Source organism: Pogoniulus pusillus, unplaced genomic scaffold (genome assembly GCF_015220805.1).
Source record: "Pogoniulus pusillus isolate bPogPus1 unplaced genomic scaffold, bPogPus1.pri scaffold_186_arrow_ctg1, whole genome shotgun sequence".
NCBI lineage: Eukaryota > Metazoa > Chordata > Aves > Piciformes > Lybiidae > Pogoniulus > Pogoniulus pusillus.
Window position 1 is genome coordinate 18,289 of NW_026974617.1, and position 27,206 is coordinate 45,494.

General features: G+C 50.9%; 1 protein-coding gene across 20 annotated transcripts; it reads right to left on the bottom strand.

Moving 5' to 3' along the window:
* Positions 1–2,524: 2,524 nt before the first annotated feature.
* Positions 2,525–27,206, bottom strand: LOC135173993 (uncharacterized). 20 transcript variants are annotated; one of them, XR_010301626.1, is made up of 12 exons: positions 27,192–27,206; positions 26,934–27,025; positions 22,345–22,443; positions 15,164–16,594; positions 13,891–14,042; positions 12,946–13,358; positions 5,890–6,132; positions 5,064–5,186; positions 4,909–4,975; positions 4,592–4,704; positions 3,571–3,700; positions 2,525–2,783 (listed from the first exon to the last, which is right to left on the bottom strand). XR_010301626.1 is itself a non-coding variant. In XM_064141231.1 (11 exons), exons 7-11 carry the CDS (start codon positions 5,954–5,956, stop codon positions 2,685–2,687), a joined length of 525 nt encoding a protein of 174 aa, XP_063997301.1. In that variant the 5' UTR covers positions 5,957–6,132; positions 12,946–13,358; positions 13,891–14,042; positions 14,950–15,114; positions 16,484–16,550; positions 22,345–22,443; positions 26,934–27,025; the 3' UTR covers positions 2,525–2,684. The 20 variants fall into 20 exon arrangements, 14 of the variants coding, with proteins under 14 accessions (XP_063997301.1, XP_063997300.1, XP_063997296.1 ...); XR_010301625.1 differs by lacking the exon at positions 4,909–4,975; XM_064141231.1 differs by lacking the exons at positions 4,909–4,975; positions 5,064–5,186; positions 27,192–27,206 and adding exons at positions 3,358–3,512; positions 14,950–15,114 and having other exon boundaries at positions 3,610–3,700; positions 16,484–16,550.

A 27,206-nucleotide genomic window follows, 5' to 3' on the forward strand; every position in this document is an offset into this window, starting at 1 on the left:
AGGGAGGGCAAAGTGGCCACAGCTGGGGTGGGAGGAGACTTCAATTGACCTCCCCTTTTTAAGCTGCCCCAGGAGAGGCAGAAGCCTTTGGCTGATCCCCTTTGTGGGGGTAGGTTGGCTGTGTCCTTTGTGGGGTGGTGTTTTGGCTGTGTGCTTTGTGGGGTGCTTTTGCTTTTCTCTAAGCCACTCCTCCCCTTTGCTCTGCTTGGGATTTCTGTTCCTCCTTGGTATGCTGTGCTTAAAGCTGTGCTTGAAGTTGTGCTGTTTCCTTCATGAGATAGGTTTGCTTTTGTGCTTCCTGCCTTGCTCCTCTCTTGTTTTCACCTGTTTGGGGCCAGAATCTCCCTTCCTCTTGTTGCAGCCTGGCAGCAAGAGTCAGAGTCCCTACAGCATCTCGTTGCCTCCTTTGCTTGCTGCGACAGCACAGCTCTGGCCTCTGGTGTGGCTCTCGTTATTGTGGGGGGGAGAGCGAAGAGGGGGGGGGAGAGCGAAGAGGGGGGGGGAGAGCGAAGGGGGGGGAGCGCGAAGGGGGGGGAGCGCGAAGGGGGGGGAGCGCGAAGGGGGGGGAGCGCGAAGGGGGGGGAGCGCGAAGGGGGGGGAGCGCGGGGCACAAAGTGATAGAGACGAGGCAAAGCAGGGCACAAAGGGAGAGAGATGAGGCAAAGGGGGGGCAAAGCGAGGCATAAATAGACACGGAGGCAAAGTGGGGGAAGCAAATCAGGGCACAAAGAGGGGAGGCAAAGCAGGGCGCAAAACGAGGTGCAAAGGGGGACAAAGGGAGCAAAAGGGGGGGAAATCGGGGTGCGAAGCGGGCGGGGGCAGAGTGGGGCATGAAGAGGGCGGGGGTACAGTGGGGCACACAGAGGGTGGGGGCACAGCGGGGCAGCAAAGGTGGGGTGAAAAGCGGGGATCAAAGGAGGGGGTGCAAAGCGGTGAGCAAAGCGGGGGGGCAAAGCAGGGCACAAAGTGAGAGAGCGAGGGGCAAATCAGGGCGCAAATTAGGGGTGGGCAAAGCCAGGCGCAAAGGGGGGTGGTAATGCGGAGCGCAAAGAGGGGAGGGCAAAGCAGGGCACAAAGAGAGATGGTGCAAAGGGAGACAGACGGGTCAAAGTGGGGCGCAATAAGAGAGAGACGGGTCAAAGTGGGGCGCAAAGAGAGACGGGGGCAAAGCAGGGAGCAAAGTGGGGGGAAACCATGGTGTAAAGGGGGTTCAAAGCGGTCCACAAAGGGGGTGGCAAATTGGTGCACAAACTGGGGAGGCGGCAAAGCGGGGCGCAAACAGAGGGCAAAGGAGGGCACAAAGCGGGAGGAAAATCAGGGCACAAAGGGGGGGCAAAGCGGGGCGCATAGGGAGAGAGACAGGGCAAAGCAGGGCGCAAAGACAGACGGGGGCAAAGTGGGGCACAAAGGGGGGGGGACAAAGCAGGGCACAAAGAAGGTGGGGAAAAACAAGGCGCCAAGGGGGGGTGCACAGCGGGGCGCAAAGGGGGGCCGGGGGAGCCGGGGGGAGGGGGGCCGGGGGGAGGGGGGAGGGGGGCCGGGAGAGCCGGGGGGAGGGGGGCCGGGAGAGCCAAGGGGAGGGGGGGGAGGGGGGGAGGGGGGCCGGGAGAGCGAAGGGGAGGGGGGGAGGGGGGCCGGGAGAGCGAAGGGGAGGGGGGGAGGGGGGCCGGGAGAGCGAAGGGGAGGGGGGGAGGGGGGCCGGGAGAGCCAAGGGGAGGGGGGGAGGGGGGCCGGGAGAGCGGGGGGGAGGGGGGCCGGGAGAGCGGGGGGGAGGGGGGCCGGGAGAGCGGGGGGGAGGGGGGCCGGGAGAGCGGGGGGGAGGGGGGCCGGGAGAGCCGGGGGGAGGGGGGCCGGGAGAGCCGGGGGGAGGGGGGCCGGGAGAGCCGGGGGGAGGGGGGCCGGGAGAGCCGGGGGGAGGGGGGCCGGGAGAGCCAAGAGGAGGGGGGAGGGGGGCCGGGAGAGCGAAGAGGAGGGGGGAGGGGGGCCGGGAGAGCCAAGAGGAGGGGGGAGGGGGGGCCGGGAGAGCCAAGAGGAGGGGGGAGGGGGGCCGGGAGAGCCAAGAGGAGGGGGGAGGGGGGGCCGGGAGAGCCAAGAGGAGGGGGGGGGGGGGCCGGGAGAGCCAAGAGGAGGGGGGAGGGGGGCCGGGAGAGCCAAGAGGAGGAGGGAGGGGGGCTGTTTAGTCTGGGGAAGAGAAGGGATCTCATTAACGTCTATCCATTCCCGAGGGGCAGGGGTCAGCACCAAGGTGCCAGCTGCTGCTTGGTGGTGCTCAGCAATAGGACAAGTAACAACAGACAGAAGCTGCTCCGCCTCACCAGGAGCAGAGATTTCTTGGCTGGGAGGCTGACAGAGGACTGGGACAGACTGAAACCAAAACATTGCTCAGAACACAAAAGAACCTCTGAAGCGATGGCAAAAAGCTCAAGGAAAAGAGGTTGGATTTTCATGATTCTGTCCCTTAAAATATGTCAGACTAACAGCAGAGTGAAAAATGTGAAATTCCTGCAGGTGGAACAGTTAGAACTGTGGCAGACATGATTGGCTGTTTTAATCCAGAAGTTCATTTGGTTTAAGCCTAGTTCTAAATAGTGACAATAGATACACTAGGCACAGCATAGCAACAAGCTTACATCAAAGCATTTCTAAAGCCTCTGCAACTAAGTCCTTCTTGACTGACAAGAGCATCACCTCACTGAATAAGCAATGAACTCTACCATTACAGCAGCCTTGGCCTCATAGATGACTCTCTTGCTTCGTTGCAGAAGTCCATCACCAGCCTGTGCCTGCAATGTCAAATGGAACCATGTCAAAACTGCTGACACTTTGCAGTTATGATCCCAACAGTTCATTCTTCAGACCTCCCAACCCTTAAGTCCCTTAAGAAGGAAGTGAAAAGCAATTGCTCTTGCATTTCATGCTGCCCAGACGCTCCCAGCTCCTCCAGTAAGGCTAAGCATTCCAACAGGCTCATGCCAAACTCTCCCACAGTTGTTTGAGACCATCACAGCAAACTAACAGCAAGTTGCTGCTCTACTCTCAGACCACAGAGGCTGCCTAGGGAGTCGCCGTCCCTGCAGCTGCTCAAGAAAAGCCTGGATGAGGCACTTAGTGCCATGGCCTAGCTGACTGGAGAGGGCTGGGGCTAGGTTGGGCTGGATGAGCTTGGAGGTCTCTTCCAACCTGGCTGATTCCATGATTCTAAGTGTACAAATACCCCAGCTGTGTGCTTTGAACCTTGTCAATAAGCTTTCTGCAGAGACTGAATGATAAGAAACAGGTTGGTTGTAGTTATTAACAACCTTTGCCTGGATACCAACATTAATATTGGTTATTAATTGTGCATCACTCATAACGCACCCATTCCATGGCTCTTGGAGTTCCCACAGTGAGAACAGCAAAGGATGGCACACCCCAAGCACTCCTCACCACGTATTCACTGCCAGCACCCAGCACGGGAAGACAGCCAGGACAGGAAGATAAATCACACGGCGTAACAATCGGAGCCACCGCAGCTAAGGGGGGAAAAACCAAACACCAACCAATATATCTCAAGCCACAACAAAGACTTACTTCAGCAGCACCATCCAAGATATCCTTCATGAACTTAACCATGTCCTCTGTCTTCTCCAGGTGTCTGTCTGGCAGCAAACACTGCTGGTTGGAGGCATTCAAGGCGACGGTAGTACGGATGGTCAGCTCGCTGGCAATGGAAAGCAGATGGGTTACAGGTTTGAAGAGCCACAGTGTAAAACACTGCAAAGCAAAGAATTCCTACAGCATGTCAGAGGGCGCTCAGTGAGCTTCTCCCTGTGTGTGTTCCCTTAAAGGCAAGAGGGGAAGGGGGAAGAGAATGGTACAAAAAAGCTTCTCAGCAGTACTTTGTCCCCTCACATCCGTGCAGGCAACGCGATGGAAGCTTACTGCATTTCACACCCCCACAGGTAGCTCATGACTTCCCCAGCAGCAAGAGATCACAGACAGGAACCTTGCACATGAAACGTACTACTAAGGTAACACAGGAAGTCTTTCAGCATGCAAAGGCAAAAGCACAACCCAAAACATTCCACATGGCCACATCCAGCTGAAGAACGAAAAACTGCTGGAACCAGTTCAGAGCAGGACCACGAGGATGAGCCAAGGGCTGGAGCACTTCTAAGAGGATAGGCTGAGGGAGCTGGGGCTGCTCAGCCTGAAGGGGACAAGACTCCAGGGAGACTTTAAAGCTACCTCCCAGCACCTGAAGGGAACCTGCAGCAGGAAGGCTGCAGAGGGACTTTTTCCATAAGGGTGTCTAAAGACAGGGCAAGGGGAATGGTTTGAAGCTGAGGGAGAGCAGGGCTGCTCAGAGTGGATCTGAGGAAGAAGTTCTTCAGCATGAGAGTACTTTGGCTTGCAGAGACAGAAACACTGTAATGCCTGTTCATGAATTTACAGCCAAGGTCACAAGCGTGCTTCTGTCAGCAATTACTGCTTCTATGCCCACCAATCACACAGTAGTGTGTCCTTTGTGAACAAACAGCATCTGAGGCCAGCTGCACCAAGTATTCAGCGACAAAACAAAGCAAATCAACAAAACAAATCTCCTACTTACCCAGCCAAAAAAGCAAACACTTCTCTGCCAGAGAAACAGGCAGAAACATCTCAGCAGACAGACAGAAGAGCTTGCACAGGAGAAGCAGGTGAAGAAGGTCTCCTTTTTGGCACCTATAAAGCACCAGATCAGTCACATCACTTTAACTTCAAATGAGAGACAGCTGCTTTTAGATTCACTGCACTCAGGTGTTCATCTAGAGACAGCCCACAGAAATCCAGAACTTGTGCTCCCTGAGTCCCCGGGAAGCTCCTAGAATCTTCCAGAGCACAAGCACAGGATGTTGTGCATGCTTTGATCACCCAGAGAAAACTTACAGAGCTGACATCTTCAACTCTGGTTTTTCCCTTCCTTCACTCCAAAGGCCAGAGAAGAAGTAGTCAACTGCAAATGCCAAGCAACTTCACTCCCGAATGATGCATTTGAAGACAATGACCATTAAGGGCAAATGTCAAGCATCTTGTTAACCTACTCCAATGTGCCTTGTCTGTACTGAGTGCAGCCAGCATCCTTCATGCACTTCATGCTGCTTCTCTGAGGGAGCTCAGTTGTATGCCTCTCTTAAAGAAAGCATCAAGAATGAAATGGGACTCTCCTGAAATCAGAAGCACAGGCAATGCATAACCATTCTTTACAGCCCCAGTTACAAACTGGGCAGGCTGCAGAGGTGCGCCCAGGCCAACCTCATGGCATTCATCAAGGCCAAGTGCAAGGTCCTGCACCTGGGTGGGCACAATCCCAAGCACAACTCCAGGCTGGATGGGGAACGGCTGAGAGCAGCCCTGAGGAACAGGCCCTGGGGGTCTGGGCTGATGCAAAGCTCAAGAGGAGCCTGCAGTGTGAGTGCAGCCCAGACAGCAACCCTGTGCTGGGCTCCAGCAAGAGCAGTGTGGGCAGCAGGGCAAGGGAGGGGATTCTGCCCCTTGCCTCTGCTCTCCTCACACCCCATCTGCAGTCCTGGGGGCAGTTCTGGAGCCCCCAGCACAAGCAGGACATGGAAGTGTTGGAGCCAGTGCAGAGGAGGCTACCAAGATGCTGAGAGGGCTGCAGCAGCTCTGCTCTGAGCACAGAGTCTGATCAGTGACCTCACTGCTGGCTGCAGCTACCTGGAGGGAGGCAAAGTCCTACAGCTGTGCTGCTCAGGGACATGCTTTAGGGGTGACCTGGCAGTGCTGCCTTAAGGGCTGCCCTGGATGATTTGGAAGCTCTTCTCCAACAGCAACCACTCCATGCTTCTACTCCTCAGAACCGGTGCACCTGACTGCCAGAAGGAGCACAAACTCCACACAAAGCTTTACCTGACCCAGCCTCTTTGGCCACCTGCGTCTCGTGGGGGATGTTCCTCAGCATCTGCTCCTCCCGCATGAGCTGGTGCTGGGCTGAACCCTCCTGCTGCCTGGGGAACGGCCATGCTGCTCCTGCTGCTCCTTCAGCTCATGCCATGCTTGCTGGAGAGAGCTGCAGAACCCAACGGCAGCACAGATTGACACGGAGGGGCTCTGGCAGCAGCAGCTTGAGTGCAGGCAAATCCATCCCTGCAGCTGAGCACAGTCATTGCTTTGGCCCAGAGCCGCTCGCAGTGGCGCCTGGAGGACCTCGGAGGCCTAGAGCGGCTTTGACCAGCGAGAGGAGAGCCCAGAGCGTCGCCTGCCAGCCGGAAGTGACGGCACGGAGGCAAGATGGCGGCGCGGAGCGAGCTGCTGCGGCTGTACCCAGCCCCGGGGGGGTCTTAGGCGGAGTTGGGGGGTCCCGGGAGGGGTCCGAGAGGGCTCGGGGGGGAGCGGGGGAAGGGGCTGGGGGGTTTTGGAGAGTCCCAGAGGGGCTTCGGGGGGGCCCCAGGGGGGTTTGAGGAGTCCCGGGGGGGGGGATGAGGTGGCTGGGGGGGGGGCGAGCAGTGGGGGGAGGGTCTGGGGATGAGTCAGTGGTTGCCAGGGGCGCTTGGGGGGGTCGCAGGGGGATTTGGGGGGGGGGGCGAAGTGGCTGAAGGGGGTAGGGGGAGGGTCTGGGGGTGTTGTAGGCGGCCCCGGGGTTGGGGGGGTTTGGGGGCGCCTTGGGAAGGGTCCGAGGTGGCTGGGGGGAGGGGGCAGTGGAGCAGAGGGAGGGTCTGGGGGTGTCATGGGGGTCCCCGGGTGAGGTTTTGACGGGGGTCAGAGGTGGCTGGGGGGAGGGGAAGGGTCTGTGGGTGCCGTAGAGAGTCCCAGGGGTGCCTGGGGGGGACTGGGAGCAGTGGGAGGGGACTGGGGGGACGCTGGGAGGTGCTGGGGTCCCTCCCCCGAGGCTCCTTGACCTGCCCTGCCAGGGAGGTGCTGCTGCCGCTGCCTGCTGGCCTGGCACAGGTGGCACTGAGGGCGCTGGGCCCAGGCCTGCAGCCCCCAGCCCGGCCCTGGGGGAGGCCTCAGCAGCGCCCCCAGGCCAGGCTGCAGTGCTGCGGGGACAAGCTGAGGGCCTGAGTGGGCACTGGGGGGCGCTGGGCGGGGACGGGGAGGGGCTGGGGGATTAGTGGGGGCATACAAGGAGGTGAGTGGGGGTCTCTGGGAGGCCAGTGGGCGGGTCTGCGGGTCCCTGGGTGGTCCCTAGGAGGGTCTGAGGGTCCCTGAGAGGTCCCTAGGAAGGTCTGGGGGTCCCTGGGAGGGTCTGGGGGTCCCCGAGAGGTCATCAGAGGTCCCTGGGAGGTTATTGGAGGTCCCTGGGAGGGTCTGGGGGTCCCTGAGCCCTCCCCCCATAGGCTCTGGGTCTCCCGGGGGGCTGGAGGCCTGCGGGGGGAGGTCTCCTCCTTCCTGGAGCTGCTGGGGCTGTGCTGGAGACCATCGAGCACTTCGGAGGGGCGGGGCAGGGGCAGGCCCCGCCCACGCCAGAGGACGCACCAATCAGCTGCTGACCCTCCCCGTCCTAACCAGTTCCCCCCCCCAATAAAGCACCAAACTCCGCCAGGTGGACCCTGCCTTCATTTATGCAAATGAGGGGGCGGGGCACAGGGGTGACCATGCCCACAGCCCCCCCAGGATCCACCAATCAGCTGCTGACCCTCCCGGTAACCCCTCCCCAACCCCCAACCCATCTCCAAGGTACTCAAAGGCAGAGCCTGATATTGAAATGTATGCAAATGAGGGAGGCAGAACAAGCGGCAAACCACGCCCATCACAATCCACCAATCAGCAGCCACCTCCTGAACTCCTCCTCCAAAGGAAGCTCCAAATCTGTCACCATATAATTAGTTACTGGGGGGCGGGGGTGGAGCCGAGGGGGCGGGGCCAGGCACAGCATGGGGGAGAGGGCGTGGCTACGGAAAGGGCAGGGACTAGACACAGCATGGGGGAGAGGGCGTGGCTATGGAGAGGGCGGGGACTAGACACAGCATGGGGAGAGGGCGTGGCTATGGAGGGGGCGGGGAATAGGCAGTGCATGGAGGGGGCGTGGCTAAGGAAAAGGGGCGGGGACCAGACACAGAACAGGGAAGGGGGCGTGGCTCAGAAAGAAAGGGGCGGGGACTAGACAGCAAGGGGACAGGGGGTGTGGCTATGCAAATAAACAGGCAGCAACCAGAGCCGGGCAAGAAAGGCCAGGGAGGGGGGCGTGGCTCCGCCAGCCCACTCCTCCCGCAGCAGCAGACCCCTGCAGAGCCCTGCAGTGCCCTAGAGACATCTCCAGACTCCTACAGACAACTTCAGACCTTTCCAAGGGCTCTGCAGACCCTTACAGACCCCTGCAAACTCTTCACACCCCTAAGACCTCTACACACAGCCACAGCCTCCTCTGCAGAGCCCTGCAGCCCCCTCCACACCTTCAATGGATTCCTGCAGACACTTAACAGATGCCTGACAGAGCTCCACAGACCCCTGCAGACCTTTACAAGATGCCTGCAGACACCTGCGGGCCCAGAACAGAAACCTCCACACACCTGCTGAATGCTACAGACACTTGCACACCCCTCCAGCCTCCTAGAGACCTCTAGGGACCCCTCCCGACCTTTCCATAGAGCCCTGCAGACCCCTGCATGTCTTTAAGAGGCCCCTAGAGACCCCCACAGACCTCTACAGACTGCCAGAGAACCCTGCAGACCCCTACAGACACCTCGAGACCTTTGCAAGGCACCTCAAGACCTTCACAGCCTTTTGAGACACCTACAGCACCACACACACCTCTACCGACCCCTAACCACCTCCACAGACACCCAGAGAGCCCTCCAGGCCCCTAAGGGTACCTACAGATGCCTCCAGACCCCCGCACACGTGCAGACAGCGCCGCAAAGGCTACTTACGGCAGCTGCGCTAAAACGCGTCTCAGATGCGGCGCCGCTGCCGAGCAACTCACCTGCCCAAACTCCTCTGCTGCGAGAGACAAAGAACGCAGCTCTGCCGGGGAACGCGGGAGGCTTCCCTCTGGCCCGAAACGCCCTGCCCGCCTGCCTGCCTGCCGCTCTGTGCTCGCCGCCATTCCGCTGCAGCCTGCTCCGCCCCCCGAGCGCCGGCCCGCCCCCCGAGCGCCGGCCCGCCCCCCCGAGCGCCGGCCCGCCCCCCGAGCGCCGGCCCGCCCCCCGAGCGCCGGCCCGCCCCCCGAGCGCCGGCCCGCCCCCCGAGCGCCGTCCCGCCCCCCCGAGCGCCGATCCCGCCCCCCGAGCGCCGATCCCGCCCCCCGAGCGCCGATCCCGCCCCCCGAGCGCCGATCCCGCCCCCCGAGCGCCGATCCCGCCCCCCGAGCGCCGATCCCGCCCCCCGAGCGCCGATCCCGCCCCCCGAGCGCCGGCCCGCCCCCCGAGCGCCGGCCCGCCCCCCGAGCGCCGGCCCGCCCCCCGAGCGCCGGCCCGCCCCCCGAGCGCCGGCCGCTTTTAACTCCTCACTCCAATACTTACAAATCCAAACCAGTTCTCAGCTCTCCCTCCCACCTCTCACCTTCCCCTCCTCTCCTCTCCTCCCCTCCCCTCCCCTCAGCTTTCAGCCACTTCAATCGTGCACGGCCTTTAGAGACGAGGCAGGAAAACGGGCGACCGCCGCGGCTGAGGAAATGCAGTGTGGACAAGCAAACACACGGTGGCAGCACTGAGCACCGGCGCCACACCGCAGCCGCTACACAACTGCAGTACCCACGAGCAAACACAGGGGGGCAGCACACACAACCGAGAGCGCCTCTGCGCCCGGCCGGGGGCAGCGCCTTCAGCCCAGCGCCGCTCTGCCTATTGCCTTTGCCAACAGCACACCGCACGCAAGGCACAGCCCACGCTCTGCCACTCCTACACACTCACTTTATAGGGACAGCTCTCAACTCCAGCTGGGGCTACTCAGCACTTCCTTGATCTACTCTGGAGGGATTTACAGACAGCAGAGGAGACACAGGGGGAGCTGCTGACACCAGAATTAAGGCCCTTCTGCAGCAGCTAGAGGAAAAACACAGCTCTTCTGCCAGATGAGGGCCACAAAGAGGAGCAGAGGACTGCAGCACCTCTCCTGGGAAGCAGGACTGAAAGAACTGGGGCTGTGGAGGCTGCAGAAGAGAAGGCAGAGCTTCGAGCTACGCTGCAGTATCTGAAAGGGACCTGCAGCAAAGCTGGAGGACTGTCTAAAAGGGCCTGTGCTGATACTCTGTGCATTTAAAAGGATTGCAGTGAAGCTGCTCCAAGAAAAACTTTAGAGACTGAAGAAATCAAAAACCAAACTGCCAGATTCCCTCACACAACTTCCTACATGACCTCAGCAAACCCCTTTCACTTCACATCGCTTCTGACACCCACTCTGGGAGCTGGACACTCCTTCTCTCCCTGAAGCCGGGAGAAAGATCTGGTGAACGTGGCAGCACGTGGCAGAGGGTCAAGACTTAAGCAGACACCTGATTGCTATCACAGCTCAGAAACGACTGAGACACATGCCCTCCTCCCAAACCTAGCAGTTAGGAAGTGCTACAGCTGCACCAGATCACACTGGGATCTGCTTCTTGCACAGGATGCAGCAGATTCTGGTCCATAGCTCAGAGAGGATTGCTTAGCTACTGCTGTTTATAAACACGAACCAAAAACAACCACAACAACAAAGGCTCAGAGCTGGAAACAGTTCTCAGCAGTGCAGCAAAATCCCTTTCTTTTATTCCATAGAGAGGTGCTGCAGTGACCTCAGGGGTTTTTAAGTCAAAAGCTGCTTGCTGGAATCACAGAATCAGTCAGGGTCAGAAGGGACCACAAGGACCTCGTTCCAGAGACACTTCACACTAGCCCGAGCCAAAACTAGAACGGTAGGAAAAAAGGCAAATCACAAAACACAGGACTGCCTTAACTGTCCTACATTGTAACTAGCAGCACCAAGTCCCAATCAATTCAGAGCCTTGGCACTGTTTCTCCTTGAAGATTTTAACCCTGGACACAAAGGAGTCCTGCTCTCAGCCATGGGATTACAATAAAAGTGACTCAAATGACTCAAAAGGGTAACACAAATGCCTTTTCCTGACCAATCTCTCTACATGTTCCTATGATGCTCCACTAACTCCCTCCTTCAGAGTGGCTAACAGTCTCCAACAGACACTGCACCAGCAGCTACCTTGAAGATCTGTAACCAGCTGAGGGAAGGGCTGTAAAACAAATTCACCTCCTTCAGAAAGCTTCTCATCAGTTACACAGAGCAGTCAGAGCCTGCTTCCATTCACATCTTTCTTTATCAGGTTCCACTGTGGAGTCAGAACACTTAAAGTTCACTTAGTCACAGGTTAAGTCGACTCTGCTGTTGGTATCCAACCCCATGCTGCTGGCTGAAGCAAAGTATTCCAGGGCTTGAAGTTGAGACTGCAACACGAGAGACCTCCTGTGCCAAGTGCTGCTTTGGGTTTCTGGGGTTGGGGTCAGGAGGGGATGGGTGGCAGGTGGCTGACTCCTGCTTTCTGCAAACAGAAACAGGCTAAGGTAATTGTGCACTGCAGGATCTCATTTTGTATTTACCTCTTGATCTCAACCCAGAGGGTTTTTCCTTGGCTGTGTTACTTTTGCCTCACTTCTGTGTTGGAGGGAAACAGGAGGCTAACCCATTACAGCACTGCAAGTTGTTCAGGCACTGGGAAAACAATTCAACAGGCCCCTGTGTTCCAGGAGGTTTATCAAGTAGCCTGCCAACATTTTCAGGTGCTAAAGAACTAATGAACATTCCATTTAGGAAACAGCTCCCTCAGCTCATAGCAAGCAAACATTCCCCACTGTCACTAATCCTAGGAGCTGATAAAAGACTTCATTGAATGGTTTAGGTTGGAAGGGACCTCAAGGATCATCCAGTCCCAACCCTCTGCTCTAGGCAGGGATACCTCCCACTGCAACAGGCTGCTCAGGGCCTCATCCAACCTCAATTCATATTCATTTACACCAAAGCTGAGAAAATAGAAAGGTCTGGGGCAGTTGTTTGGCTTTGGCATCAAACCAATGCACAACAGGTAGAATGGGACTTCTTGGGGAAACTAAACTGTCTTTAGCTATGAGGCTGAGAAAGACTTTTCCTATCTCTTCAGCCTTCATTTCACCTGACTCTGTGTTCAGCTGGGCTGTGTTAGGAGCAGTTCACCACATGCAGCAAGGCCAAGGGGCACTACCTTGATCTCGCTGGCAATGACCAATTCAAAACTCTCCAAACAGTGTCACAGAGTTGTTACCTGCAAAGCTCTTTCAGTCGCACTTGCTCTTGGTTTATCTGTTAAAGACAACCAAGAGAACATCCATGGGTTGGGGTTTTCCCCCCCCATCAATTTCTGAGGGGCCTGGAGTTACAGGCAAGCCCAAACCACCCTAACGCAAACCAAAAGGTCCTCTCTCGTGATGACAATGACCAACAAATGACTCCCTTCAATAAATAAGCGACTTGGGAAATTCCAGAGAGTACTTTTGCTAAACAAGTTAGTCTCTTTTCTTTTCCATCAGGTCTTTCTGTTGAAGCTCAGCACCTGAAAGCTCTGTACCTCTTCCCTGCCCTCCTGCCGCTGCCCTCCACCTTTCCCCGGGCAGCCCCTGCCGTCCTGCCCCCACTCTCTGCCTTCCCCCGGGCAGTCTCTGCTGCTTTCCTCCTCCTCCTCTCCACTCTACGTTACCAGCTCCTGCTCCATTACCAGTTCCATTACCAGCTGCTGCTGCTGGTCCGTTACCAGCTCCAGTTAGTGCTCCTGCTCCATCTTTGCCTCCATCGCAGAACCCAGAGCAAAACCCTCGAGGATCCAACCTCCTAGAGAAACCTCAGCCTCAGTAGCAACACAGACTTAGCACCCGTGAGCTAAGGTGGATGTTGCAGTGGGTCAGTAGCCCAGCCCTAAGGTGGCCCTAGCTAGCCAGGGGGCCAGCCAGGCCCCCCAGCCTTTGAAACCCTCCACCACGCACCCGGTGCTCACCCGTGCGCACTCACCTGGGATGCCAGGCGGAGGATCCCTTGGCCCGCAATGGGCCCAGCTTGGGGCTGGGCTCCTCCTGCTCTGCTTATAAAGGGCACTGAGCAGGGAGGGCAAAGTGGCCACAGCTGGGGTGGGAGGAGACTTCAATTGACCTCCCCTTTTTAAGCTGCCCCAGGAGAGGCAGAAGCCTTTGGCTGATCCCCTTTGCGGGGGTAGGTTGGCTGTGTCCTTTGTGGGGTGGTGTTTTGGCTGTGTCCTTTGTGGGGTGCTTTTGCTTTTCTCTAAGCCACTCCTCCCCTTTGCTCTGCTTGGGATTTCTGTTCCTCCTTGGTATGCTGTGCTTAAAACTGTGCTTGAAGTTGTGCTGTTTCCTTCATGAGAGAGGTTTGCTTTTGTGCTTCCTGCCTTGCTGCTCTCTTGTTTTCACCTGTGGGAACATCCACAAGTCATAAGCCAGGGAACATCCACAAGTCATAAGCCAGGGAACATCCACAAGTCATAAGCCAGGGAACATCCACAAGTCATAAGCCAGGGAACATCCACAAGTCATAAGCCAGGGAACATCCACAAGTCATAAGCCAGGGAACATCCACAAGTCATAAGCCAGGGAACATCCACAAGTCATAAGCCAGGGAACATCCACAAGTCAGAAGCCAGGGAACATCCACAAGTCATAAGCCAGGCAACATCCACAAGTCATAAGCCAGGCAACATCCACAAGTCATAAGCCAGGGAACATCCACAAGTCATAAGCCAGGGAACATCCACAAGTCACAAGCCAGGGAACATCCACAAGTCATAAGCCAGGGAACATCCACAAGTCATAAGCCAGGGAACATCCACAAGTCATAAGCCAGGGAACATCCACAAGTCATAAGCCAGGGAACATCCACAAGTCATAAGCCAGGGAACATCCACAAGTCATAAGCCAGGGAACATCCACAAGTCCACTCACTCACCCTGGCATCTCTTCAGATCTAACAAACTTCCCCAAGTTCTCTACATCATATCAGCAAACTTCTCCCACACTGTCACCAACACTCAGTTCTGTTCCTGGTATGTTCCACTGAAGAGTTTTTATCATCAATGACTGCAATAGCCACAAGTTTTCCTAAAATAAGGAATAAAATACTTGAAACCATTTAAAAAGGAAACATGCATTCCCAGCTGGAAAGTATTCCGACTTAGAAGATGAGCCTGCAGTGTGAGTGCAGCCCAGACAGCAACCCTGTGCTGGGCTCCAGCAAGCGCAGTGTGGGCAGCAGGGCAAGGGAGGGGATTCTGCCCCTTGCCTCTGCTCTCCTCGCACCCCACCTGCAGTCCTGGGGGCAGTTCTGGAGCCCCCAGCACAAGAAGGACATGGAAGTGTTGGAGCCAGTGCAGAGGAGGCCACCAAGATGCTGAGAGGGCTGCAGCAGCTCTGCTCTGAGGACAGGCTGAGAGAGCAGGAGCTCTGCAGCCTGGAGAAGGAAACCTTGGTGTGGCCTTCCAGTATCTGAAGGGGACCTACAGGAAGACTGGGGAAGGACTATTGACAGGGTCTTGTAATGACAGGGTAAGGGAGAATGGGTTTAAACTGGCAGAGGGGAGATTCAAACTAGATGTTAGGAAAGGGTTCTTTCCAGCGAGGGGGGTCAAACACTGGTGCAGGTTGCCCAGGGAGCTTGTGGATGCTCCATCCATGGAGGTGTTCAAGGCCAGGTTGGACGAGGCCTTGAGCAGCCTGTCCTAGTGGGAGGTGTCCCTGCCTATGGCTGGGGCTTGGAACTGGATGAGCTTTGAGGTCCCTTCCAACCTAAACCAGTCTGTGATTCCATGATAAAAACTACAGAGCAGATCCACTTCAAAGTTACCTGAACCCATCAGATACAAGACATAAACCCATCCAGACTTAAGACTTCTCAGTTCCCTGTAGGCACTGCAGGAGTTGATAGGTAGTTTATGCAAATCCTAAACTGCTCTCAAATTAAAAGGCCTACTCATTTTTTTGTGTGTGACTACTACAGGGTTAGACATACTCATTTTTTCTGTTGAGGAAAGGACTGGTGCAGGCTTTGGATGAGGCTTCTGGTCAGTAGAGCAGGTCTCACCAACACCAAACACAGACTGGCACTGTCCATCTTAACTGTAAATAATTTCAGGGGCTTGAAAAGTTACTTCTTAGTGCTCCTCAGTTGTTACTCCTGTTCCGTAGAAGAGATGGCAAAGACTTTAGTGGCAGCAGCAGCTCACCTCTGTCTCCAAGTTCATGAAGTGTAAAGCCATCCACATGAAGATACCCTTGAAATCTTGCTCTGTTTATCCAGGATGACAAATCACCATCTTCACACTCTGACAACAAAAGAGAAAGCAAGCAAGCAAGCAGAATGTGTTCTTCTGTTGCTGCTGTGAGGTGGGCAATAACATTTATTTCAGCCTAGAGAAGCCTATTTTTAACCCTCTACTGTTTCCAGACAAGGTCTCTCACCTTTCCAGAAATGTCACTCCTAAGCTGCTAAAGCAATTTGCAGCTGTTGAACAAAAAGTGTATTAGAGCACAGCATGCAGTGCTGATTGGCTGATTAGTTTCACCCAAACCAAGGACAAACAATCCTCTCCCAGCAGGGAATGTGACATGGGAAGGGAACTGTGACTGACAGCACTTTCCTGCCCAATGGTAAGCTGCACATAAAACAATATCCAGTCTCTTGCAGGGCCTCTGCACTGACTGGTTTACAAAAACCCTTCTAATACATTTTAAGAGAGTAAGATTTGTGCAAAGTGAATTAGGAGCCTGGATTGAAACAAGGCTTGTGTGTTTTGACAGGGGTGGCAAAAGCAGACAGGTCACACCACAAAACAGCAGTTTAAAATTGTTTCTCTTTGACAAAATTTCCTTCTCCAGGCCACTTCAAAAGTAAAACTAAATCAAATGCAGATCAAGGAGGTCACTGAGTGAACTTTTCTTTGGTGGGTGACTGGTTGCAAGGCAATAGAGCGAAGAGGAAGGCAAGCACAGCCCTTCCATGACAGCTCAAAGAATACCCTTGAGGGCCCACCTGGAGTATTTTGCTGTGGCACCACAGAGTCACCGTGTCTGGAAGCGCTCAGGAACAGCCTGGGTGAGGCACTTAGTGCCATGGTCTAGTTGAGTGGACAGGGCTGGGGGCTAGATTGGACTGGATGAGCTTGGAGCTCTCTTCCAACCTGCTTGACTCTGAGTCTATGAGTCTGCCCTGCTCTGGTGAGACCTACCTGGAGTACTGCACACAGCTACAGAACCTCCAACAGAAGAGACAAGGACCTGCTGGAGCAGGTCCAGAGGAGGGCCGCAGTGCACAGGAGCAGTGCAGTAGCCAGCTAGGGTTGGGCTCTGCTGCCAGGCAACCAGCAACAGAACAAGGGGACACAGTCTCAAGTTGTGCCAAGAGAGGTACAGGCTGGTTGTTAGGCACTTAGTGCCAGGGTCCAGTTGATTGGTTAGGGCTGGGTGCTAGGTTGGACTGGGTGATCTTGGAGGTCTCTTCCAGCCTGGCTGATTCCATGATATGGCCAATATCCACTTTTACTTACCATCAGAAACAAAGGAAGCTCCATCTTTGAAGACCACAACAGCAGGCAACTCAGGCAAGGTCACATACTGAAAGAGGGGTTTTCAGTTAGTCCAGGGAAGATGAAAAGACTCTGAAAGACACCAGCAATATTCCCATGTGGAAATGTCATTCATTCCAGTACAGTTCTCCTGGTTATTTTCTGTTATTCTTATTGTGACCTTCCAGTAGCTGAAGGGGGCCTGCAAAAGAGCTGGGCAGAGACTTTTCAGGCTACCAGGTAGGGACAGGACTAGGGGGAATGGAGCAAAGCTGGAAGCGGGGAAGATTCAGACTGGACGTGAGGAAGAAGTTGCTCAGCAGGAGAGTGGTGAGAGCCTGGAATGGGTTGCCCAGGGAGGTGGTTGAGGCCTCATCCCTGGAGGTGTTTAAGGCCAGGCTGGATGAGGCTCTGGACAGCCTGCTCTAGGGCAGGGTGTCTCTGCCCATCGCAGAGGGGTTGGAACTAGATGATCCCTGTGGTCCCTTCCAACCCTGACTGATTCTAGCATTCTAGAGGTGGTTAGTGGGAAGCTCTAGTTGGCATGAAAACCAGCTTGCTGCTTACATGACTGTGATCAAAGACTCTTAAAGGGGTCCAGCCTCCTTCCACTGCACCACTGAACAGTACTTTTGCTCAGCTGGGGCTCAAGTGCAAAAGGCAATACTCAAATTGATACAAGGCTTCTGGAAATCCAACAGTGCACTACTTGTGATGGAGCAAATTGAGATGGGAAAATGCAGGTGCCTAAAAAATAACTGATGCTAGTTCTCAAAGTCATGCATTGTCAGGCATGGAGGAGACTTTTATCTGTCCCACTTGGAGACAACAATACATGGAGAGACCTGCAGAATTCAACAGCAGCACAGATTTACATGGAGTGGCTCTGGAAGCACCAGCTGCACGTTCCATGGAGTGGCCGTGCCTGGAGGTGTTGAAGCCAAGCCTGGCTGGGGCACTTAGTGCCATGGGCTGGGTGATTGGCCAGGGCTGGGCGCTAGGCTGGGCTGGCTGAGCCTGGAAGTCTCCTCCAGCCTGTTGGATTCTAAGTTATGCATGCTTATTGTAATAAACATACAACTCCTAATGAGATACATGAGCACTCTGTGCACTCACTGCCTGACAAAGCTGATCCCCTGCTGTGCACTCATCCTTTATGTACCCACTTCAAACAAAGGTAAGAAGTTAGCTGCAGACAACAGCAGCAAGGCTGCGTGCAGAACTTGCCTTGATCAGTGCAAAGGGAAGAAAAGCTGAATTAGCTTATCCACCCCCTGCCAGCAGAGTCAAACTTCTCCTTGGAACAGCTTTCTTAGCCCACAGGCAGCAGCAGCAGTGGTTTCCCTCTCCAGGTTTACTCCAGGTAGCTGAGGGCTTTCTTTCAGGAAGCTACTCTAAGCGATGCTAAGCAGCAAGCTGGAGTTGCAGAGCAAGCAGCTTGTTTGCTTGGGGGGGAAATGACAAACTGGCTGTGCTCAGAAGAGTCACATCTCACTTGAGCAACATTTATTGCAGCTCCACACTGAGATCAGTTCCTTGGTACAAAGAAGGGAAGGGAGAAACCATAGAATCACAGAATCAAGCAGGTTGGATTGGTTGATTCCATGATCCTCACCTGGTTGATTCTGTGATTCTATGATTCCAACCTGCTTGATTCTATGATTCCAACCTGCTTGATTCTATGATTCCAACCTGCTTGATTCTATGATTCCAACCTGCTTGATTCTATGATTCCAACCTGCTTGATTCTATGATTCCAACCTGCTTGATTCTATGATTCCAACCTGCTTGATTCTATGATTCCGTTATTCCAACCTGCTTGATTCTGTGATTCTGTTATTCCAACCTGCTTGATTCTATGATTCTGTTATTCCAACCTGGTTGATTCTATGATTCTGTTATTCCAACCTGGTTAATTCTATGATTCTGTTATTCCAACCTCGTTGATTCTATGATTCCAACCTCTTTGATTCTACACACAACTACCCAAAGGGAGGCTGTAGCCAGGTGGGGTTGGGCTCTGCTGCCAGGCAGCCAGCACCAGAAGAAGGGGACACAGCCTCAAGCTGTGCCAGGACAGGTTTGGGCTGGATATTAGGAGGAAGTTGTTGGCAGAGAGAGTGATCAGCATTGGAATGGGCTGCCCAGGGAGGTGGTGGAGGGCTGGGTGCTAGGCTGGGCTAGATGAGCTTGGAGCTCTCTGCCAACCTGCTTGATTCTGTGCTTCTCTGATAACAGCCCCACATCTCTCACAACCATCTCCAGCACCTAAGTGATGCTAGCTGAGGAAGCTGGAGAGTTCTGATGAGAAGCTAACAGGATCCTGCTGGCCTTTATCTGAAGGAAGCAAAGTGCTGAGGCCAGCAGGCTCGAGGAGATAAATTGCCAGGGTTTTTTTTTCATTCCCATTTCTTTGCTGCAGGGCTGCAGAGGTGACTTTGAGCAGGAACTTCTCTGCATGCACTTGGTTATAATAAAGGGGAAACAGTGTAAAAGGTCATATCCAAGCATGACAAAAGATTGAGGTGCACTGGGAGTAAGGTTAACAAACTATTTTCATTCAATTCTGGTTTGGATGTCCTAGCAATTCTAAGGGACACTTCAGGTCATGAGTGGCAGCAGGTGAGAGAGCACTGAATTAAGGCTCAGAAACATTGAAGTCTCACTCCAGTTGTGGCACTGAGGCATCTTAAGGGCAAGAGAGGTCTCTGAATGAACTGGGAATGGTTGAAGCATAGAAGCATAGAATCAACCAGGTTGGAAGAGACCTCCAAGATCAGCCCAATCCAATCACAGAATCATAGGACCATAGAACCCACCAGGTTGGAAGAAACCTCCAAGAGCAGCCCTATCAAAGTCAGCAAAGAAAACAGTCACTAAGGGATCTTGAATTGAAGACTGAAACGTAGTTTCTTAAGTACTGGAATGCTGGTCCAGTTTTGCACTTCCAGCAACATCCAGCACAAGTTACTTTCCACTCTGAGCAGAACAAGGCGAGGAGAAAGGTAAGAGGGTTTTACTGGTTTCTGGTTTTACAAACTGCTGGCACATTGCACATGGAAATCATTCTTGAGAGCTACAATGAGTTCATTCCAGAAAATGAAGATGCAGTTGTTGGCTTTAATAAATTGTGAATAACTATGGCTTCACTGGTAGGCTAGCTCATTAAAATAATCATTAGAAATGCAATCAAGTTGCCAAGTTTGTCCAACTCTGTTTAATCTATTTCATCACAAAGGCTGTCTACAGAAAGAGGGCAGCTATTCTTAAGGGACAAAACACCTATCAGTCATTACAAGGAACTAAAAAAAAGCACTGCAGTCAAACTCATTTCACAAAGGTTAGTACAGCCTGAAAAGCTTTTCTCCCCAATTTCTTCATTTCCAGGGCATGCTGAAGCCCCAGAGAGTCCAAAAAGAATGTTTTTAAAGCTAGGTATTATTCCTGTGACACATTCAGAGGAATGGCTACTGAATAAGGCCAGCATTCTCAATACCAACTGAAGAAGTTACACCCCAAATAGAACTGGCATTAGTGAAGTAAACTTTAAGGTAATGCCTCTTAATTTTAAAAGCTAGATTGTAAAAAACATCTTTAGCTAACAAAAGCCACTGTGTATTCCAACTAGTGGTCATGAGATCCCATACTGGAAATGTGTTTCTCTTCTTTTAGTAACCATTCAGTGATAATACAGCTCAACTTGAAGCTATACTCCCCACAAATTTCCTCTTGAAATCTCCAAGCCCTTACTGCTTTGAGAGGAATGCTGAGGAATCAGTGTTCTACTCAATTATGGAATTATGGTGTGACTCAAGAACTGCCTAGAGAACAAACTGTGACTTTTATTCTGAGCATGTTAAACGTTGCCAGTTAATACAGTCACTTGGTCTTCCCATCCAACCTTCATCAATTCATAGAGCACTTTAGGTTGAAACAGACCTTGAAGATCACCTAGTCCCAACCCCCTCTGCCATGGCAGGGACACCTTCCACTAGACCAAGCTGCTCAAGGCCTCATCCAATCTGACCTTTAACATCTCCAGGGAGGGGGAAGCCACAATCTCCCTGGGCAACCTGTTCCACTGTCTCACCACCCTCGCTGTAAAGCATTTCTTCCTAATATCCACTCTAAATCTCCCCTCTTCCAGGTCTAAAACATTACTCATAAAACTGCTTACTAATTCTTATTAATACCTCCTGGATGAGTGGAGGTCACCAAAAAGTTTCTTCTTGAAGCTTTGCTTCTGAAAGCAAAACTCTACCATTCAAGCACTTCCTGAAGAGGATCATTACAGGTGAAAATTAAGTATGCAGGTCTACTGTCAGTCATCACAACAGTAAAAGCATCTTGAGAAAGCTAATTAAAGCTAGGAACAAACACTCTCACCCCCTCTCCAGCTTATTTTTCCCCAAAAGAAGGATCACAGTATGCTCTGTTATGGCAAACAGAAAGCAACACTTACTAATCTATGCAATCTTCTCCCACACCCAGACTGGGCATGTGCTGGTTGGCAAGCCAACGCTGCAGCATTGTCGGGCAGTCTGCAGCACGGATCACCAGCTCTGCCCAGACACTCCAGTATTTGCTGTGCCTCTACCATGGAAGCAGTTATGCAAAAGCTGCTCATGAAGAATTTAACTGCTAACTGCAGCCCATGACAAAACACATCATAAGCTGTCATTGTCCACTGAAAGTTGAGTCACTCTAACATCGTTTCAGTTGCTAAGCAGAGGCACATCGTGGTGGAATCCCAGCTCTGCTGCAGTCCACATAAGGAAAGACTGGACAACAACTCAAGTGGCACACAGTACACCCAAACAAGGCTGTAACCTCCACGTTTTTCCTGCCTAGACTCAACTTCCCAGGCAGAAGTTAATTATGAGAGAAGAAAAATTAAAAGTTATGGATGTGGAGAAGGTATGGTCCCTTCTGTCCCTGACAAATCATCAACCTGTGGCTAACGCTTAAAACAGCTACCATCACCAAGAGTTCCCTCTTACTGTGTCTGTTGCTTTCTAAATCAACTTCACACCAATACTTCTTCATTTCTGCCACCAGCATAACATTTCCTGCAACTTGTCCAACTCAATTCTCACAACTACGACACAAGCTAGGGCAGCTAGGTTAGGGGGTTTGCACAGAACAGTATGGCATGGTGAGAGCTTTGGGTTTCATTCTTCAAATGCACCTATGACAAAATAATCAACCTTTTCTGTAATAAGGACATGAGAAGAAACAGCTTAAAGTGAGTTGCAATTTGAAACAACATGTGCCTACAACTGTCTAAATTCTTCTCTCCAGTGGACCCTTGTAAAGAGGCTTTGTCTGTGCACTTCCACAGACTGACTTTCCTTTGCAGTTTCTCCTGTGCTGAATTGTTCAGGGTTGCCTAACACGATTAGAGGGTGTTTTTAAGGATCCTGCAATGTATTTCATTGTAAATTATTAGTGCATATTCACAGTCACCCTTACTCACACTCTAAAACCTATTTCTCAGTAGGATTTCACATCAGCAAGGAACGCCTTCTTTGACACGAAGAAGGGAATTGTGTACAAATCTGTTCAAGCAGCAGGCTGAGAGGCACTGAAGCAGGTTGTATCTGTTATGTGAGGGAAACTGTCCTGTTGCCCAACCAGTGCATTTGTGAAACCTGAGATAAAACACCATTTAACACTGGTTACCAGCCTCATTCCAGTACAGCAGCTCCAGAAGATGCAACAGAAATATGAAGTGATCACACCACCAGTGAAACAGAGCTCTGTAAGACTTCCAGCACACACACACACACCTGAACACCCAAACCTAGACACACAAAAACCAAAACAGATGCAGGAGACATTACCAGTAGCATTGGGCATTACATTCCAGCAGTTTCTCCACCATGTGTTCCACTCTTACAAACCAGCTTGGCACAGCTTTGTCTGTCAGCAGAGTATCAGACCTGCAGAGGGAAGATGATGGGGAGGGGAGCAAAAGAAACAAAACAAACATTTTCAGTGCTACCTTATTTCTATAGTACTCTTTAAAATGTACTTTTTGCACACAGCTTCCTTTCTACAGACTGAACTTATTGTGCCTGAATTATTATCACAGTCACAAAGGTTGGTTTTTTTATACATTACACCAACAGTTAGACTTAGGTGAGCTACTGTTTTGAAACCAAACCCTAAAACTACTTTTATTAAAGCCTTCAAACCCAGCAATTTGAGGAATTTGTACAGCAAGAACAAGCATGAGAACATTCAAATGGTACTTCAATTGGAAATTTATGTTCCTACATAGTACAATGATGTGAACTTCAGTAACTATTAAAAGGAGTCACATTTAAGCCTTCTCTGTAAGTTCATTCTGTTCTCTTTTTAAAGGTCTCTATCAATATGAGAAACCAGACAAAAAACCATTATGGTATGGTTTGGTTTTACTATTTCCATTCAGAACAATAGTGACAGATCACAGAAAAGTAATACTGCCCAGGGCTACTACTTGAAAAAATGTCCTATTCCAGGCAGAGAAGGAAAAGAGGAGATCCAGATAAGCTGATCAAGCAAGTTTATTGACACATCTTAATCTATTCCTTACTTGGACGCTCAGTGAAACAAAACTCACATGGGATAGGTTCCATCCCCTAGGGCTCAGTCTCTTTTCAGGTTGGAATAATGGGCTGGATGTGAAGGTTTCAAAAGGTCTCAACTTTCCAGCAATGACTTTTACCCATCATTTCATCACTAGATACTTTGGAAGAATGTGTATTACTTGAACAAACTACTGAGACCTTAATCAGTTGCATTACAGAATGTGTGGAGATCAGAATTTTCCTAGGTAACTTGGAGAATTTATTAGTCTGTACACTTACTGCTACCAATTCCAAGCAAACCTAAGTTCTGCAACTGCTCCCATCCCATGTGAGTTTTGTTTCACTGAATGTTGAAGTAAGGAATACTGACAAGCAAAGATCCTCTGAAACTATTCTTTCCTACACATAGTTATTACTGTGAACAATCCATCCTATAAGGTTAACTCATTTTACTTGCTCTCACTTGAAATGGACTCATTTCAAGTGCACAAACTACTGGAGGTTATAATGTACATTAAAATTGCTGGTGGAAGCACTTCCTAAGGGTACATCTGCCTGACCAAAGAAGAGAAAATCCATGACAAAGGTTGCTCATGCCTTAAAAACTGAACTCACCTCCCATAAAACCCAATAATGAACAACAGCTTGCATCTCCTAATGCTACATGTCAGAAGATGTTTCCTCGTGGCTATAAGCTATACATATCTACCTGTATCTTTTAATAGCCAAAGTATCTATAGCCTTACAGGAAATGTTCCACAGGATAATAATGGAGCAGAGGCCTAGCTACTTAGTCCAAGTCCACTAAGTTGGGACATTCTGCATCGCAAATGAACTTGTAATGCTACAAAAGGGCTCAGCTCATTTGTCATCCAGTGGCAAGATGACAGTGAAGAAGAAAATATTCTGCCAGCTATAAGGTACTGAAGAAATGTTTCAGTTTCACTGAGCATCGTTTCACATGCTGAAGAATGATGAATTGCATTAAATAGAAGATCTTGAGTTATTGGAAGCAAGAACAAAACAGTGTCTCACATAGTCTTAACAGACTGCAAAAAATGCTGGAACAGTAAACCAGTGCCCAGCCTCTAGCAGCTGACATATGGGGCTGACTGAAGACAAGGTTTAGTGCAAAAGTAGCTTCAGATAAAGAACCTACACAAACGACAAGCAGATGAAGCTGCAGTGATTTCCCAGCCTTCTGACCTAACACAGTATGTTTATCATGATTGATAACCGTTCCAAAGCACCCACAGAGCACTACTGCCACCTACATGAAGGTGGTAAGAAAGGGGAAATGGCACAGTTGTCCTGAATGTCTTCTTCTTTTCTAGCTCTACCGTGAAACAGTTCCTCAACAAGAGACAGAAAGAGAATAACAGACTGAAAGCCTGCCCAAGCAGTGAGATCTGACCTATTTCTGCTTCACTTGAGTGGTGAGAAGACTGAGGAAACCAGACTCAATTCTTTGCTGAGAAATACCCATTACAAGATAGTGTTTTCCATCAGTACATAGATATGGGAGAAGTCACCCACACAGATTTTAGATCAGGCTGAAGCTTAAAAAAACCCTACCTAAATATTCCTGCCTGTGTCAACTGAATGTTTCCTCCTTACTATAAATATGTCCTTTAGAAATACATCAGAGGAATAAAAACACCTGAGCTCTGCCTGCTGCCTAGCAGTGCCACAAAATCAGCATTCTCTGAAATGCAATCTTCAAGCTTGAAAAGGTAAAGACTGTGAGACCATTCTCTGCAGGCACTACAGACTCCCAATAGCTGCTTTGGTCTGCATGGCTGTTCAATGCAAGTCACTGTGACCTCATTCCCTTCCCATTGGCAGGTAACTTAGAAAGCATTTTATAAAGAACTGGTCACAAGCTACACAAGATGCTTCTTGGCTTTGCTTTCACTGGCCTGAACATGACAAAGCTCTCTATGTGCCAGTGCATATGGAGATCATTCTGACCAATCATCTCCATATTCAGCAACTTCAATGAAGGGGAACTCTCCCTGAAAACTGTCTACTATGTACTTACCAACTTGTTACTGGCTGCTTCTCTCCAGTTTTCAAGTTTTACTAACAGAAAACTACTACATAAGCACAACAAGGAAAAGCAGAGAACTCTGGTTAGATAAGAGATAAGAAAAGGGAAAATGTCTCCACATGCTGAGGATTCAACGACTGCCTGGTTTCAGGCAAAAGCATGAACAACAGTGCATTAAGTGGAAGAGCCTGATTTCAAAGTTTCCTTACATTCATCAAAATAACTTGTGACTATGTTCAAAGTTAAGAACTACTCTTCTACTTTTAGCATATTCCAATTATGATTTGATTTGTGGTGGCAGTGAAATGAGCTTGTCAAGTAGAACCCATTATTCTGCTCTTCCCACCAGATAATTTGCTGCTAGGTGCTGCCTGCAACTTAGCATCAATCAACAAAAATGTCAACAGAGTGGCAGGATTAAGTATGTTCCACAGAATCAGCATTTCTCCACGACTGGTGTGTCTCAGAACACCATGGCTGTACATCTGCACTGCTACCTAAGAAAAACGCCAAAGTGTTGCTTGGTTCTGGACTGCCACTTTTCAAACCCTGTCCCAGATCACCAAGGACATAACTTGAAAAGCAATTCCCATTCTTTCTGCAGGTAGCTGTTGGGAAACAAACCAATCACGCTGTTCAGGAGCAAGTGAAGGTTATTCTTGCTATAGACTACAGGTACATGTACACTGCTAAAACACTTCATTTGGTAGCATTAAAGCTACAGGAGAGCAAAGCTTTTATCACAGTTACTTCAGTACAGATGTTATAAGCATCAGGGCTCAGAAAGTTCAAGTCATTTCAGAGACTACAGAAGACTTTCTTTTCAAGTGTCTTTACTTGTAACAGTTTAATACAATATCCCTACTGAAAAATAACTCAGCTTTCTTTTTCAAACTTGATCTTTTTTCAACTCATCTTTGCAATACCAATTGTACATGTTTAAAACCAGAGAGGACACTAATGAAAAGAAGCTTCATGTCTAGATCAAATGTGTCTAGCCTGTGTTTGTCATATCCAAAGGCCCATGGAGACTTGTACATGGAGGAGCTCTTCAGCCTCTGTAGAATTCCCAGTCTGACAAAGAAGATTGGAAGATTCCTGGCAAGCCACTGTGCCCAATCACCTATCTGCTTTTCCAGGGCTCATTCTGCATTTCTAGTTGACAAAGCCAAGTATTTCTAAGAAGCTCCCACAGATACAGTAAACATGCCAACTGCTATTTCTGATCAGAGACATCACTGTTGTTTGCAAGCTCCACTCAGTAATGACTGTGCAGAAGAACATTCAGGGCTTACACGTACTACCCACTGCAGCAGGTAAATGCTAACTGCTTCTAATCAACAATGCAGACATGAGAAGCTACTGGGCTCTACCAGACTCCAAAGAAAGAACTGACTTGACAAGGTTAAAAAGAGGTAGCTATGATAACAGCTATAACTTACCTACTTTATCCAAAACATGGCAAATTTGAACACAAACATTGCAAGACATTCTGTTCCATACTTGTCTCATTCAAAGGCTATCCAAATACCCTTTTCTAACACTCAGTACTTATCTGCTTAGAAAATAGGCTGCTCTTTTTTTTAGACTTAGTACAGCCATCTTCAAGTGGTAGACAGTAAACAGTATATGTAACCCTAAAGGACAAGAAATTCAAACTACAGAAATACATCTGTAACCATCACAGAGAAAAAAATCAGCATTACATTTATATGAACCAGATCTATGGCAGAAGAGAAGAGAGAGGAAACAAATCTGAAGAACTACTCAGAATCTTCAGTCTTAGAGCATATGCATGTCTCCTTACCTCCAGCAGAAAGGAGAGCTGTGCTTAAAACTACTGCTGTGAACCAGGCTCCCTTTCTCTTTCAGTACTTTAGTGATGTTCTTATCTGCATCCTAAAAAGACAGAACAAACTTTTTTTTCCTCAAAATACAAATTCCATTATTTTAGTAAAGAAGTACAGGAATCATCTCCAATACTCAAATCAAGACAACCTCTATCATAAACCAGTATTTACACATCAAACAATCCAAAAAACTACTATACAATGGATGCACTTACTGCAGAGGCACTCTA

Bases quoted from the DNA above. Each gene is read 5' to 3' on its own strand.
- LOC135173993 (XM_064141221.1), bottom strand. The intron at 15,263-16,483 runs GTAAGTAAAAGT...TTTTGTTGTCAG, and splicing joins AGCTTCCTTTGTTTCTGATG to AGTGTGAAGATGGTGATTTG. The intron at 3,513-3,609 runs GTTAAGTTCATG...TTCCCCCCTTAG, and splicing joins TGGAGAAGACAGAGGACATG to CTGCGGTGGCTCCGATTGTT.